This window comes from Dama dama, chromosome 4 (genome assembly GCF_033118175.1).
Source record: "Dama dama isolate Ldn47 chromosome 4, ASM3311817v1, whole genome shotgun sequence".
NCBI lineage: Eukaryota > Metazoa > Chordata > Mammalia > Artiodactyla > Cervidae > Dama > Dama dama.
In genome coordinates this window covers 20,370,079-20,386,368 of record NC_083684.1, presented here as the reverse complement: position 1 = coordinate 20,386,368, position 16,290 = coordinate 20,370,079, and the positions used below count along the sequence as shown (strand labels likewise).

At 60.0% G+C, this 16,290-nt stretch overlaps 1 protein-coding gene across 5 annotated transcripts in view; it reads left to right on the top strand.

The window, feature by feature from the left end:
- The window catches only part of ANKRD11 (ankyrin repeat domain containing 11), a 119,413-nt gene that overhangs the window by 98,424 nt on the left and 4,699 nt on the right, over positions 1-16,290 (top strand). For 4 of the 5 annotated variants that reach the window (XM_061138373.1, XM_061138372.1, XM_061138374.1 and 1 more), the window contains 5 exons: positions 4,803-4,973; positions 5,059-5,262; positions 5,755-5,897; positions 8,010-8,157; positions 8,448-14,845. In XM_061138373.1, the coding sequence (XP_060994356.1) occupies positions 4,803-4,973; positions 5,059-5,262; positions 5,755-5,897; positions 8,010-8,157; positions 8,448-14,845 (7,064 nt within the window). Of the gene's footprint in view, positions 1-4,280; positions 4,378-4,802; positions 4,974-5,058; positions 5,263-5,754; positions 5,898-8,009; positions 8,158-8,447; positions 14,846-16,290 lie in introns of all 5 variants that reach the window. The other variant, XM_061138377.1, reaches the window with a different exon arrangement.

The window sequence follows — 16,290 nt, the reverse complement described above, 5'->3', positions numbered from 1 at the left end:
GGTTCTGAGCCACCAGTGGTGGCTCCTCAGCTGTGCCCCAGAGCCCCGCCCTCTGCCCCGGGGGCCACCCTGCTGAGAACATGCACCCAGGACAGTCCGGAGGGGGCATCCTCCTGCCCGCTGCCATTGCCCAGTGCCAGTCTTGGTGGGACTGGGACCTGCTTCAGATTGCTCTGCTTTTTATTTTCCCCAGAGCTTAACTCTGCACACACCTACCTGACCACCACACACCAGGCTTCCTGCTTAGTCTCATGACAGTCTCACTGCCCCCACCTGGGGACAGAGGTGGCTGCATGTGCTTCCCTGAGGGGCAGGGCCTGCTCCAGGGGGATGTGCTGGGCTCTGGGTCCTGGAGTTCTGAGAACACACCCTGCTGAGTGCTGGAGGCCACCTTTGTGACCACACAGGTGCTTGGCCACCTGCTGGGTATGGACCAAAGCAGAGTAGCACTCTGAGCGCCACCCATGCCATGACTCTGGAGTCCTCAGGACCCCAGTGAGAGCAGGACTGGTGTGGGGTGCTGGCCAGCTCCATCTTGGGCTGAGTCTGGTGGGTGTGGCTGGGCCCACTTGTCTCTGGTCTGGGTCAGGTGGCTGCTCTGCCCACTGGTCGCCAGGGTTCGGGGATGGGGGCCTGAGGGGTGCTTGGAGGCCTCCAGATGGGCTGGACCAGCAGAGTGGAGGACCCGTCTGTGTGTTGCTGGAGTTCTGATTTCAGTTTGCAGGGGTTGGTGAAGTAAAAGCTGGGGTCCGTGGTTGGGAAAACCTGTTGTCCAGTCCCTTCATGCTGACCTTACCTCATAGATTCTGGCCTCCTGATCTGGTCCTGTGTAATATGCTCTGTCACCCTCGCCAGGAGCTGAAGAAGCCTTAGTGAGGAAGGGGAGAGAAAGACTGCCCCCGACCCCGACCCCCTTCAGGTCAGGGACTTACTGAAGGCCACATAGATCTCTTTTTCGCTGATCAGTGATGGTTAATTTTTTTTAAACAGAAAAGGAGATAGCAGGTTATCTGCAGCCTGAGTGACAGGCCCTGTGCTGGTCTAGGGGCATTCAGAGGGCCAGAGTGTAACATGGGTAGGACCCCATGTAGCCGTCCCCTGACAGCATCTGTCATGTATGGACTGTGCCTAGGCTGGCTTCTTGGTCAGAAGCCTGTCTTGTGACTGTCCTGTGTGGTGGACTGTGTGCTCCTGAGACTAAGAGATAGGACACTGTCAGGATGCCAGGTCCTGGCACTGACCCCACCTCCTGCTGCTGCAGCCGAGCCCTGCGACTTCATGGGGACTGTGGATGCCTGCCCACCCTTCAGGGCGGGGTGTAGGTGGTGGTGACATCTGAGGGGGTCATCGATTCCCCACTGTTGTGCCAAACCAGTCTTCAGAGAGACCCCTCTGCTGGGAAGCCTAGGCCTGTGTGATGACGGGTACTCACCCTGTGCTCCAGACACAGGCTTCTGGTGGCAGCGACAGGCCAAGGGCAGCCTGCCTGCTGTATGATACCTTGGGCCGGAGGACGCTGTCCTTCGCCCAGGTGCCGTGAGGTCTCCCAGGCTCATGCCATCCTGCCCCTGCGGGATGGCTTCTGCTGGAAACAGCTGTTGTCCACTCTGTCTGGATAGGTGGAAGCGAGGACAGACCCCCAGGTGGCAGCAGCGGGATGGGCTGCATGGGGAAGCTGGTTCGAGGAGACCAGATGGCCTTCTGGAGCGGATGGGGCTCCCGCACTGGGAAACGGCACAGGCAGCAGGGTGTGAGCCCTCAGTGAGGCGCAGAAGGGGGCTGGGGCATCCAGCCTGGCTCTGGAGGAGCACATGGTCGCCCAGTGGCTGTGTAGGTGTGAGAGCGGGCCCCACGCAAGACGGTCAGGTAGACCGGGGGATGTGGAGGGGAAGGCATCTGCAGAGCTTGCCCGAAAGCCAGAGGTGGCCCTGGTTTCATAGGGAGGTCTTCTCCCCGAGACTCACCCTGCGTCCTTGCTGCCAGGATTCACTGACTCAGGGGTTCTTCTCTGCTGGATGCTGTCAGTTCTGCTGGGGCCAGGGGGCACAACTCTGCATGCCAGGTTCTGAAACAGAGGTACTCAGGGCTGCTCTCTCCACAGCCCCAGCTGGGCAGTTGTGGGGGGGAGCAGAGCCGTCTCCCAGTGGCCTCTTGGGGGGACACCAGCGAAGGCCTGAGGGCTGCTGGAATCCTTGCAGCTGCGGGTGGGTGATCACGTCCCGGGAAGAGATGATAAACATGCGCTGACTTCACAGAGGACCAGCAAGGTGACCAAGCTTGAGAATCAGGGTGCTGAGTCACATAGTCACGCTTTCCTAGCGGTGAGGGGACATTCAGCTCACGAGACCACTCCCCCATCAGCCTGGGAAGGGGCAGGTCTCCAGAGAAGGGCACGGTGCCTCCAGCCCCCACACATCATCCCTGGCCTGCCCTTGCTGCTCCCACGCACCTGTCAGTGTCCACGTCTCTTAACTTGGCACCTGCCGTCTGGGCTTCCTGTAGGTTCTGCTTTGCTTCTGGGTGGATGTAGGAAACAGAACCTTAGCCGAACACGAGGAGTGGCCCACTGCCTGGGACACTTCCTCTGCCGTGTCCTCAGGGTCGTCACACAGGGCACGAAGGAGGCCTTGCTGGGGTGGATGCTTGCTGACAGGACAAAGCAGCCAGGCAGGCGGGCCCTCCTACAGCACCAGCACCCCAGTCTCCACTCCTCTGTGGCCAAGCTTCCGTGGGCGCCTACTCCATCCGGGACTCACAGCCCAGCCAGACGTGGGCTCCTCTAGATACTGGCAGCCGCCGCACCTGTAGGATAAAAACTGCACTTCAGTGTGGAGAAGCCGGCATCTTAGGAGATGGGATTACATTTAGGGATTCCTTTGTGATAAGCCTTGGGAAACCTCTACCTGTGGGGTGAGACCTCCTCACACAGGGCACGTGAGGACTCCTGCTGGGGGTGCCTCAGCTCTCCTATCCCCGAGGGTGGGGGGCCTGCCTGCCATGTGCTCAGTCTACCCATGGGTGGCTTTCATTCTTCCTGAGACCGCAGGCCTGGGTCTCCGGGGCCCTGCCCTGCAGCTGGGGTCAGTCTCTGGGCAGCAGGTGGAGCCCTCGAGGCGCACCCTGGCCCTGGGTGTCACTGCCTGCACAGCCACTGGAGGAGCGTCGGCTGTGGCCCTTCTGCTGGTTCCTCTGCTGTCTTACAATCACGGGCATGGCGTGTCTGTCCCGAAGACCTCTGTGCAGCGGAAGAGGAGTGCTGCTGGTCTGCTTGCTTCTACCCCAGGGTGACCTCGTGGACTTGGCAGGGCAGCCTGGTGGGAGGCTGTGCTTCTGTCCTTGTGTCCGGGGAATTCATGTCTGCATTGTCCCTGGGCCCTTGGGAGGCCACACACCCCCGACTGTCTGAGGCCCTTCCACATTGCGAGGCTGTGCCCAGACAGATCTGCGTGACCGCTCAGCTGTGGCGTAGCTTCTGGGCTGGGCCCTGCGGCTTGACTGCCATCCTATCATGGCTTCATTTCTCAGGACTCCCTGGAGCCACCAGGTTCCTGCTCTGCCAGCCGCGTCTGGTGCAAGGGCCTCTGCGGCTAGGGCCCTTGTGCCGCCACCTCCTTACTGCCTTCACAGCTTATGGGGGAGGAGCATCTTTTCTGAATTTCCTTCCTTGGGCCTGTGCCTTGGGGGTAGGTTAAAAATCAGTAGTTGGTGGGGTGGCTTGAGGGGTGATCACGTAAGACACAGATTAGCACTGTCAGCAAGTCACAGCTATAGTTTTTATAAACAAGCAGTTTAAGGAAATAGCAGTGAAAACTCTTAAGAATATGGAAAGTGATATGCTTGCGGGGCCTGAGGTGGTGAGCGGTCCAGGTATGTGGTTCTGGGAGTGGAGACGTTGCCTCTCTCTGGGTGTCTGACCCAGCCCAGGGGTGCAGGGAGAACCTCTCGAGCGTGGCCCCTGTGGCGACCTTGTGGTCTGCACCCCATGACCTAGGACACCCCACACAGGGGCTCTCCCAGAACACACAGGGCTGCAGGGGAGGGATCTGAGACTTGGTGGATCCCCAATTCCCATGAGCTTTTTTTGGGCTCCTGATCCCAGGAGTCGGAGTGTTTTTCTCTCTATCACCCCTGCCCCGTGAGAGACACGGGCACTGTGGCTGTCTGCGGCCAACAGGGTGTGTGTGAGGGGCCTGAGGAGCGCAGCGTGCTTGTCGTGAGGAGGCTGAGGGGGCGCCGGGCTGGCCCCGTATCTTGTTAGTGCTCTGTGTTGATGCCTTTAGATGCCTCCAGCTCAGTCCACGCCGTGGTACTGCAAGGCTGGTTCGCTCCTCGAAGCGCCATGGCATGAGATGGAGGCTCCTAGAAGCAAGAAGAAAGGTACAGTACCGCCCAGTCAGCCTTGACCTCTCCATGGGTCTCTAAACTGTGTTTGCATTTTACATCTGAACTGTCTCGGAGGCGGGTGGGGCGGAGGCCCTGGACCACAGGCACGAGCAGTTGCTAGACCGAGGCCCGTCCTGTGTGAGCGGGGACTCGGGTTGGCCGTCCCGCCGCCTGGCGTGCAGGGAACGGTCTGGGGAGGCACCTGGAGCAGTGGATGGTCGGTGGGGGCCAGGCTTGGCTTCAGTGGCTGGTGACGAGGTGTTGGAATTGTGTCCCCAGCACAGTTACTGCCGGAAGAGGTGATGCCGGGCGGCCTGCGTGCCGCCAGCTGTCCCTTCCCTTCCCGCGCGGCCAGGTGAGGCTCCGGGGTCGAGGGCTCCGTGGCATGAAGTGTCCCCTCTCTCCCCCACGCCTCACAGAGAAGCAGGGTCCTGAGCGGAAGCGGATCAGGAAGGAGCCCGTCACCCGCAAGGCCGGGCTGCTCTTCGGCATGGGGCTGTCTGGGATCCGCGCTGGCTACCCTCTCTCCGAGCGCCAGCAGGTGGCTCTGCTCATGCAGATGACAGCCGAGGAATCTGCTAACAGCCCAGGTGAGCCCGGGGGGTCCAGGGCTGGGGGGGCCCAGCCCCAAGGGTTCCACCTGCTAACCTCCGCCATCCTCTGCTTGGCCGGCAGTGGACATGACACCAAAGCACCCCTCCCAGTCGACAGTCTGTCAGAAGGGGACGCCCAACTCTGCCTCAAAAACCAAAGATAAAGTGAACAAGAGGAACGAGCGTGGGGAGACCCGCCTGCACCGGGCGGCCATCCGGGGGGATGCCCGGCGCATCAAGGAGCTCATCAGCGAGGGGGCGGACGTCAATGTCAAGGACTTTGCGGGTGAGCGCTCGGAGGGTAGGACCAGGGCAGACTCTCTGACACGGCACCCTCTTCTCTTGCCTGTGCGCCCAGAGCTGCCTTCTCAGGAGGCCTGGGACCCCAGGACCCCTGCCGAGCGGGACCCTCATGTGTCTGATTCAAACCTAACTTAGGAATACTGATATTTTTAAGAGGTGCTAACTTGAATTTTTCCAAAACCCTGGGACCAGTCCCTGGGGCGGTCACTCCCTGGGAGGCCTCGGCGCTTGCTGCACGGAGGCCTGTCCAAACCCACGGTCTGCTCTGCTTTCCTGTGTGATGATACTGCTCATCTGTCCGGACCCTTCACAGCTTCCTAGTCTGTAGGGTTAACCGCTAGCGGTCATGGGCAACCCAGAGGTGCCCCAGGAAAGAACACCCAGGCTGGGCGCCTGTCCTTAGAGTTTCCTGTGCCGCCCAAGGTGAAGTGGCCTTGAAGGTTAAGTCACATACGTGCTGAGTGTCTGTTTCCAGGCTGGACGGCATTGCATGAGGCCTGTAACCGGGGCTACTATGATGTTGCGAAGCAGCTGCTGGCCGCGGGCGCGGAGGTGAACACCAAGGGCCTGGATGATGATACACCCTTGCACGATGCCGCCAACAATGGGCACTACAAGGTGGGTGCCTCCCCACAGACCCCCGGGTGGGCCTGCTGCAGCTTCTTGATCTCTCTCTTTCCTAGTGGCAGGGCGACTAGGAAGTGAGTCTTTGACCACCCCCCACCCCTGCTCAGCCCAGCTTTCTACACACCTGCTGTGGCTTGTGTGTCAGGGCCCTGCTCTGGCCACGCAGGTATGGTTGGATGTTAGAAGGTTGAGCGGCCAGCCCCAGAGCAGGAGCTGTGTCTGTCCTCATACCTGTGCTGTCAGACCAGGCACGTTGGACAGGTGCAGCCACACAGGGTGACCTGTGTGACAAGCCTAGGAGCCATGAGCATCTGGGGCGCCAGCCCTCGGGTCCAACACTGGAGACACACGTGTAGGTGAGGGTCTGGCCACGTCCACACCACTATGTCCTGAAAAGGCCCCTGTCTAGAGATGGGAGGCAAGCGTAATGACGTGTGACATCTGGTCTTTTGTGGTGGCCCCGCTGGTCACTGGTGGCAGGTGCCAGGCAACCAGCAGCTTGGCCAGGGGGATGGACATAACGGGACAATAACATGTGGGTGCCAGGAGAGATGGGAAGGGTTCTGGGCTCGAGATGCCAAAGCTCCTGTGGACACCGAAGCGCTGAGGTCAGGAATTAGGTAACCTTTTAGGGAAGATGAGAGGGGTTTTGTTTTTCTTTCTTAAGAGCCCTTTTAGAGAAATAGGCTGAGAAATTCATGAAATATCAAAGGATTTGGTAAAAATATCCCCGGGGCAGTGGGCAGGTATACCATGCAACGAGGCCTGTGGACAGGGGACCTCTGCAGAGGGGAGCTGAAAGACCAGGAGATGGGAAGTGACCCTGGACTGTACAGGGGGACAAGGGTGCGTACAGCAGAGACCCTTTCTCCATGTAAAGGGGACTGGCCTGCATTGCCAGTCTTACAGGGAGGGACCACAGCGCTGGGGTGGCTGGCCCTTGGCTGGCAGGCAGCAAGGACACAGCCCTGGAGCCCAGCCTCCGGCCCCAGGGTTGTCCACGGTCCCAGAGGGCAGGGGAGCCCCTGCAGTGGAAACACAGCTGCTGCTCTCCCTGTCCTGTCTGCCAGCCATCTCGGGGAGGCCACCGGAGTGAGGACTGCAACGGAGCAGTGGTTTCCTGATGCACCTGACCACTGTCTGGTCGCTGTTGGGTGTGCAGTAGTAGTGTCTGTGAACAACCTGCACCTGTTCGTCAAGACAGATACATCAACTAGGGGACTTGCCTGGTGGTCTGGTGGTTAAGATTTTGCTTTCCAGTGCAGCGGACGCCACTTCAGCCCCTGGTCAGGGAGTGCAGATTCCACATGCCTCACAGCCTAGAAAAACACACACAGAAGCAAATCTTAACAAATTCAACAAAGACTTTAAAAAAGGTCCACATCAAAAAAGAGTGTAAAACATTAACTACACCCCAGTTAAAAAATACGTTATTCCAAGACTTGCCTGGAGGTCCAGTGCTTAGGACTCCACACTTCCTCTGCAGGAGGCACGAGTTCCACCCCTTAGTCAGGGAACTAAGATCCCAAATGGGCCATGGCAGGGCCTTAAAGAAAGGAAATACATTATTACTAAAAATGTAACTATCATCTGCAGCCAGTCATCTTTTTGCTGGTAGAGGGTTTGAAATATCCTGACAATCACCAAAATGTAACAGAGACACCAAGGAAGCAAATGTCTTCAGGGAAATGGTGCCGATAGACTTGCTGGGTACAGGGAGGGTTGTCACAGACCTTCATCTCTATAAAGTATGACAAATCAAGGTCTGCCTGTCCTTGGGTTCAGTGGTCCTGGGCACAGACTAGAAACAGGTGATCTTACTTTTAAAATAAAAAACATGAAATAGACCTGCTTGTGGAGGCTTGGTCTTTGTTTTCCCTACTCTGTAACAGCTTTCCCCCCCTCCCCCCCTTACCCAGTACACAACTTTCATCCAAATACCAGGAGCCTGTGTGATGGGTCTGTGGTGGGGAGCGGCCCGGTGGGTAGCACACACAGCCTGTAGCCCTCAGCCTGGTCCTGCCCAGACCCTATGACCAGGCACTGGTGTGGTGGCCGCTCCACCTTCCTCATGTCCCTGATGTGCCTCTCGCTGCTACACAGGTGGTGAAGCTGCTGCTCCGGTATGGAGGGAACCCTCAGCAGAGCAACAGGAAGGGCGAGACACCGCTGAAGGTGGCCAGCTCCCCGACCATGGTGAACCTGCTTCTGGGCAAGGGCACCTACACGTCTAGTGAGGAGAGCTCAGCTGGTCAGTGCTGTGGGGGGGAGCAGGGAAACGGAGGGGGGGGGGGGCAGGACAGGTAGTTCCACTGCAGGCAGCCTGCTTGGATGCCTGGCGCTGATGGGAGCTTCCGGACTGTGAGGGCACCCCACCCTGGATAGGGGCTCTTGTGCGAGATCTCCAGCCCCTTGTCTGTGCAGACCCCTGTCTGGCCACTTGGCCCAGGGCCAGCCTCAGTCACATTACTGAAGTTCTGGGCTTGTCCACCACTGTCCCTGCCTGAACAGCTCCTGACGCCTTTCTCCCTGTTCCTGCAGAGAGCTCCGAGGAGGAGGAGGAGGACGCCCCATCATTCGCACCTTCCAGCTCGGTCGATGGCAATAACACAGACTCTGAGTTTGAGAAGGGCCTAAAGCACAAGGCCAAGAATCCGGAGCCGCAGAAAACCGTGACCCCGGTCAAGGACGAGTATGAGTTTGACGAGGATGACGAGCAGGACAGAACCCCCCCAGTGGACGACAAACACTTACTGAAAAAGGACTACAGAAGAGAGGCCAAGTCAAATAGTTTTATTTCTATACCCAAGATGGAAGTGAAAAGCTACACTAAAAACAGCACGATTGCACCAAAGAAGGCGTCTCATCGCATCCTGTCGGACACGTCTGACGAGGAGGACGTCGGCGTCGCCGTGGGGGCGGGGGAGAAGCTGAGACTCTCAGCCCACACCATGCTGCCTGGCAACAAGACCCGGGAGCCTTCGAACTGCAAGCAGCAGAAGGAAAGAAATAAAGTGAAAAAGAAGCGAAAGAAAGAAATAAAGGGCAAAGAAGTACGGTTTGGGAAGAGGGGTGACACGTTCTGCTCGTCTGAGTCTGAGAGCGAGTCCTCGGAGAGCGGCGAGGATGGTGGGGACTCGGCGGGGAGCCCGGGCTGCCTCAAGGAGTCCCCACTGGTGCTGAAGGACCCCGCCCTGTTCAGCTCCTTGTCTGCCTCCTCCACCTCATCCCACGGCAGCTCCACTGCCCAGAAGCATAACACCGGCCACGCGGACCCACACGCCAAGCACTGGCGGACAGACAATTGGAAAACCATTTCCTCTCCTGCCTGGTCCGAGGTCAGCTCCTTGTCAGACTCCACCAGGACAAGACTGAGCAGTGAGTCTGATGGCTCCTCCGAAGGCTCCAGCGTGGAGTCACTGAAGCCAGTCAGGAAGAGGCAGGAGCACAAAAAGAGGGCCGGCCTGCAGGGCACACTACCTGACAGGAAGAACTCCTTCCACCCTAGCGGGGATGGCGCCATCCCCAAGCTGGACAAGGAGGGCAAAGTTGTCAAGAAACACAAGACTAAACATAAACACAAAAGCAAGGAGAAGGGGTTGTGCTCTGTCAGCCAGGAACTGAAGCTGAAGAGCTTTACCTACGAGTACGAGGACTCGAAGCAGAGGGCAGACAAGGCCATCCTCCTGGATGACGTGCCCGCTGAGAACAAGCTGAAGGGCCTGAAGCATGAGAGAGACCACTGCAAGAAAGAGGAGAAGCTCAGCAAGATGAAGTCAGAAGAGAAAGACTGGCTCTTTAAGGACGAGATGATCAAGGTCTCCAGAGAGGAGAAGTCGCTGAAGAGAATCAGGGACCTGAACAAGGACGGGGGCAGGGCCTTCCGGGAGGAGAAGGACCGTTCAAACAAGGCCGAGAAGGAGAGGCTGCTGAAGGAAAAGTCTCCTAAAGAGGAGAAGCTGCGACTCTACAAAGAGGAAAGAAAGAAGAAGTCCAAAGACAGGCCCTCAAAGTTAGAGAAAAAGAATGACTTTAAGGACGAAAAAATTCCCAAAGAGAAGGAGAAGATCTTCAAGGAGGATAAAGAAAAACTCAGAAAAGAAAAAGGGTATCGGGAGGACTCTGCTTTTGACGAGTACTGTAACAAAAGTCAGTTTCTGGAAAACGAAGACACCAAGTTCAGTCTCTCTGATGACCAGCAGGATCGCTGGTTCTCGGACCTGTCAGATTCCTCCTTCGATTTCAAAGGGGAAGACAGCTGGGACTCCCCAGTGACAGACTACAGGGACATGAAGAGCGACTCTGTGGCCAGGCTGATCCTGGAGACGGTAAAGGAGGACAGCAAGGAGAAGAGGCGGGAGAGCAAGGCCCGGGAGAAGCGCGGTGACAGAGACGTCTTCTCTCGTAAGAAGGACAGGGATGGCCTGGAGCGGCGGCGAGAGCATGTGGCTGACAGGCACAGGGCTGTCCCCAGCTTTCTCTGTGAGAAGGACAAACGGCGGCGCGAGTCCACCGAGGGCAGCCGGGACCGCAAGGAGCCACTGGAGGCTGCTAAGGAGCGGAGAGATGGCCGCGTGAAGCCCGAGGAGGCACACAGGGAGGACCTGAAGGAGTATGGCTGTGACTTTGGGAAGAGCCTGGAACCCTGGGAGAGGCACCACCCAGGGAGGGAGAAGGAGAAGAAGGAGAAGCTGAAGCTGGAGAAGCACAAGGAGAAGTCCAGCGACAAGGACAAAAGCGAAAAACTCATCCTTGAGAAATGTCAGAGGGACAGAGAGTTTGATAAGTGTTTTAAAGAGAAAAAGGATGCCAAGGAAAAGCATAAAGACATGCACAGCAAAGACAAGGAAAGGAAGGCATCCCTTGACCAAGGCAGAGACAAACGGGAGAAGGCCTTCCCTGGAATACTCTCTGAGGACTTCTCTGAAAAAAAAGACGAGAAAAAGGGCAAAGAGAAGAGCTGGTATATTGCAGATATCTTCACAGATGAAAGTGAAGATGAAAAAGACGACTACACAGCCAGCGGATTCAAAGTTGGGGAGGCGAGTGAGGGGCGAGGGGACGGCCCCCCAGAGAGGGAGGACGGGCGGGAGGTGCACCCCCCTGACCGGCACCGGAAGCACTCAGCCGACAGGCAACCCCATGCTGAGAAGCAGAAGGACAAAGAAATGAGGGAGAAGAAGAAGGAGAAGGGGGCCACAGACGGGGGGAAGGACAGGAGGGAGAAGACCTTTGAGAAGCACAAGGAGAAGAAGGACAGGAAGGACCGCACGTCTGTGGACTCTGTGCAGGACAAGAGGAGCAAGCAGAAGCCGCCCGAGAAGGGGGAGAAAAGGCCCCCTGTGGAAGACAAGACCAAGACCAGGCACCGGGAGAGGCCGGACCGAGAGCAGGGCCGTGAGAGGAAGGCCAGCAAGGGCGCCGAGGCGGAAAAGAGCCTGCTGGAGCGGCTGGAGGAGGAGGCCCTGCAGGACTTCCGGGAGGACTCCAATGACAAGGCCAGTGAGGCATCCTCCGACGGCTTCCCCGACCGCGGCCAGGACCCCAGCCTCAGCGCCCTCCTGGACGTGTCCTTCCCGGAGCCCCCAGAGGAGCGGGTGCGGGAGAGGGAGCGGCACCGGCACGCCTCATCATCCTCCAAGAAGAGCCACGATCGAGAGCGGGGCAAGAAGGACAAGCTCGAGAAGAAGGACAAGAGCGATGACTATAAGGACGCAAGCAGCCGGAAGGACACCAGCCAGTACGAGAAGGAGCTCCTGGACAGCGATGCTTACGGCACCTCCTACAGCTCCAAAGCTGACGCAGAGGATGAGCTGGATAAAGCCCTTGAGTTGTTTTCTACTGAAAAGAAGGAGAAAAACGATCCTGAACGAGAACCCCCCAAGAAGGTGGAGAAGGAGCTGCGGCCTTATGGCTCCAGCGCCCTCAGCCTCCTGAAGGAGAAGCGGCGGCGGGAGAAGCACCGCGAGCGGTGGCGGGAGGACAAGGAGCGGCACCGGGAGCGGCACCATCGCGAGGAGCCCAAGCCCCTGGCCAGGGACACTGCCCCCGGTGCCTTCCGAGACAAGGCCAAGGACGAGGGTGGGAAGCTTGGTGAGGCCAGGCTGAAGGAGAAGATCAAGGAGAATCCTGAGAAGGAGAAGGGTGACCCCACGAAGCTCAGCAATGGAAATGACAAGCTGCTCCCGACCAGAGACCCGGGCAAGAAAGATGTGAGACCCCGGGAGAAGCTTCTGGGCGACGGGGACCTGATGATGACCAGCTTCGAGCGGATGCTGTCCCAGAAGGACCTGGAGATCGAGGAGCGGCACAAGCGGCACAAGGAGAGGATGAGGCAGATGGAGAAGCTGCGGCACCGCTCCGGGGACCCCAAGCTCAAGGAGAAGGCGCGGCCCGCCGAGGACGCGCGCAAGAAGAGTCTGGACGGCCCGCCCAAGAAGCCGCCTGGTCCCGACCTTGCCCCGAAGGACAGAAAACCTAAGGAGTCTGCTCCTCCTGCCTCTGCCGCCGAGAACAAGCCCCACCCAGGACTAGCAGTGGACCCCCGGGACTGGCTGGCGGGACCCCACATGAAAGAGGTCTTGCCTGCGTCCCCCAGGCCTGACCATGGCCGGCCCACTGGGGTCCCCACCCCTGCCTCGGTAGTGTCCTGCCCCAGCTACGAGGAGGCCATGCACACACCCCGGACCCCGTCCTGCAGCGCTGACGACTACCCCGACCTCATGTTTGACTGCACGGACCCCCAGCCGATGTCCAGCACCTCCGCCAGCGCCTGCTCACCCTCTTTCTTTGACAGGTTCTCCGTGGCCACAAGTGGGATTTCAGAGACCCCGAGCCAGACACCAACGAGGCCACTGTGCACGAACCTTTACCGCTCGGTCTCCGTGGACGTCAGGAGGACCCCCGAGGAGGAGTTTGGCCTTGGGGACAAGCTGTTCAGACAGCAGAGCGTCCCCGCTGCACCCAGCTACAGCTCGCCAGGGCAGCATCCCGAGGACAAAGCCCCTGGCCCGCCAGCACCTGCGGAAAAGTTCGCCTGCCTGTCTCCAGGGTATTACTCCCCGGACTACGGCATGCCCTCCCCCAAAGTCGACACCTTGCACTGCCCGCCTGCGGCCACAGTCAACCTCACCCCCTCCCCAGAGGGCGCCTTCGTTAGTTTACAAGCCAAGTCCCCCCCTTCACACAGAGATGAGCTTTTGGCCCCGTCCATGGAGGGGGCCCTCCCCCCTGACCTTGGCATTCCCCTGGATGCCACGGAGGACCAGCAGGCCACTGCAGCCATCATCCCCCCAGAGCCCAGCTTCCTGGAGCCCCTGGATGAGGGCCCTTTCAGCACGGTCATCACAGAGGAGCCAGTCGAATGGGCGCATCCTACTGCCGCAGAGCAGGGCCTGCCCCCTGGCCTTATTGGGGGTGCTCCTGGTGACACAGCCAGTTGGCCTGTGGGGTCGGACCTCCTACTTAAGTCCCCACAGAGGTTCCCAGAGTCCCCGAAACATTTCTGCCCGGCCGAGTCGCTCCATCCTGAGCCCCCTTACCCGGCATCCCCTGTCTCATACCCTCTGCCGGTCCCCGAGCCAGGACTGGAAGCTAAGGACGAGGCCGAGGGAGCAGCCCCAGCCGCAGTGAACACTTCCGAGGAGTCGGGCGCGTTCGCCCCTCCCTCTCGGCTGGAGTCCTTCTTCAGTAACTGCAAGCCCCTTCCGGACGCGCCCCCTGACGCGCCCCCAGAGCCTGCGTGTGTGACGGCTGTGGCTCAGGTGGAGGCACTGGGGCCCCTGGAGAATAACTTCCTGGAAGGGGGTCACAACCTGTCGGCGCTCGGCCAGGTGGAGCCGGTGCCCTGGCCCGGTGCCTTCCCCGCTGCCGAGGATGACCTCGACCTGGGGCCTTTCTCACTGCCAGAGCTCCCTCTCCAGACCAAGGATGTTCCTGACGTGGAAGCAGAGCCTGTGGAAGAGTCTCCTCTCGTTCCTCCAGAGAACACCCCCTTGGGGGCCCCTGTGCTCCCAGGCGGCGGGGAGCCCACTGGGGCAGCTGCTGACCAACAGCTGGTGTCGCCTCCTGACCAGGTGGCCGCCCGGCTCCCCACCGAAGCCGCAACGGAGCCCCCGGAGGAGCCGAAGCCAGCAGTGCTGCCTGAGGCCACGGCAGAGGCAGGGTCCAGGCCAGAGGGGAGAGCGCCCGAGGACTCCCACCCTGGCTCAGGGCTCACACCAGCCCTCTCAGAGCAGCGTCTACCAGGGAGTGGAGGTGAGGAGGCTGAGGGCCAAGACTCCTCGGCCTCGCCCCACAGCGCCCCTGACGCCCCCGTGGATGGCTCGGCTCAGGCCCACGTGGCAGATGGGGCTGGCCCTCAGGACAGTGCCGGGCTCGAGGGGCCCCCTGACGGCGTCCAGCCTGAATCCACCGAACCAGAACCTAAACCGATGGCCGAGGCCCCGAAGGCACCCAAAGTGGAGGAGATCCCTCAGCGCATGACCAGGACCCGCGCCCAGATGCTGGCCAACCAGCACAAGCAGAGCTCACCGCCCACTGAAAAGGAGCCCGCGCCCACGCCCACCCCCAGGGCCAAGGGTCGTGGCTCTGAGGATGACGACCCCCAGGCCCAGCACCCACGCAAACGCCGCTTCCAGCGCTCCAGCCAGCAGCTGGCCCAGCAGATGCACACGTCCACGCGGCAGACACGTGAGGTAATCCAGCAGACGCTGGCCGCCATCGTGGACGCCATCAAGCTGGACGCCATTGAGCCTTACCACAGCGACAGGTCCAACCCATACTTTGAGTACCTGCAGATCCGGAAGAAGATCGAGGAGAAGCGCAAAATCCTGTGCTACATCAGCCCGCAGGCGCCGCAGTGCTACGCCGAGTACGTCACCTACACCGGCTCCTACCTCCTGGACGGCAAGCCACTCAGCAAGCTGCACATCCCCGTGGTGAGTGCCCACCCAGGAGGCGGGGAGCAGCCCCCTCCACACTGGCCTCTGCCACTCACCGTCTGCCCACGACACTGCCCAGTGTCGCCTCCTGCCCCGCAGCCACCAGGTCACCTTGTGCTTGGACCCCGGCCCACTCGCCTCAGGCATGCCCAACCCCCTCTGCGGCCCTTCCCACAGCATGAGGCCTCTACAGAACCTGGCCCTAGACCTCTCTTCCCCAGGGGCCCAAGGGCGCTGCTCCTGCCTCCTTGAAGCAGGTCCCCACCCAGCAGGCCTGCCAGACACAGGCCCCTACCCTGCCTGTCGGCCGTCTGCTCACATGTCCCATGCTCCCTTGTGCCATAGTTCACCCCACATTCGTGCAGCTGTGACCATCCAAGCCCCGCCATGCACACCCCCTGTCCCATCCTCATACTTGCATCTGGGCAGTGGGCAGGTCCTGCCACAAGGACCTCTGGGGAAGCGTGTCCTCCAAGTTCGGCTGTCCCCCCACCCCCTACCCGGGAGCAGGCACGGGGCTTATGGCCAGGAGAGCCCCGCTGGGCCACCCCTCTTCACCCGTAGCCAGAGCCTGGCCGCTCGAGCTTCGCGATGCTCCCCAGGCGCCACCTGTTCACACGTGTGCACTACATCGACACCACCCCCACCTCTGCGGAAAACCCAGCTTTCCTCTTGTTCTGTCCATCAGGCTCAAGGCTGGCCATGTCCCACATGTGTGGCCTATCCCCAGACAGACGGGGCCTGAGGCACTAGGTTCAGGAACCTGTCCTGGGATCTCTGTTCAGGGAGAGGGACTTTCTGCTGTTTGTCTGTAGAAAACTCAGAACTAGAAAACCGGCAACAGCTGAGGGCGCTGTGCCCCTGCCACCCGAGTTCACCCCCAGCAGCCTGCCTGTGTGCCAGGCCAACCCTGTCTGGGGTGCAGGGCTCGGGGTCACAGCAGACTGCCCCGCAGCTGGGCCTGGGCTTCCACCCTCAGGAGTAGGAGGAGGGGTTCTCAGGGCCGAGACCCTGACAGAGACATCTGCCAGGTGCCCTGGGCCCTGAGGGGGCAGGCAGGCAGCTGAAGAGACCCAGCTGGGTTTCTCTTTTCAAGTTTTGAGCCTATTTTAAACCAAGAGATTGGAAGACAGCACATACCTCAAGTGTGGGCCTCAAGTGCAGTCTGTCTGCAGCTGGGGGCTGTTCCTCCCTCCTGCCCCCTCCAGCCCGTGGTCATGGCTGCACGTTTCCTGTGTGACTCAGAAGCACTGGCTTCTCCCTGGGGGGTCGCCACTGGCATCCATGGGCTCCTCTGGCCTGGCGATGTCTCTTCCAAGGTGGCCGGGCGAGCCCTACACCCTGGAGACGGGCAGGCCCACTGTCCTGTCTGTGTTGCCTCTGGGCAGCGGCGTCCCAGTGGGCCTCATATCACTTGGGGTGCGTGAAGCCTGTGGTAAACA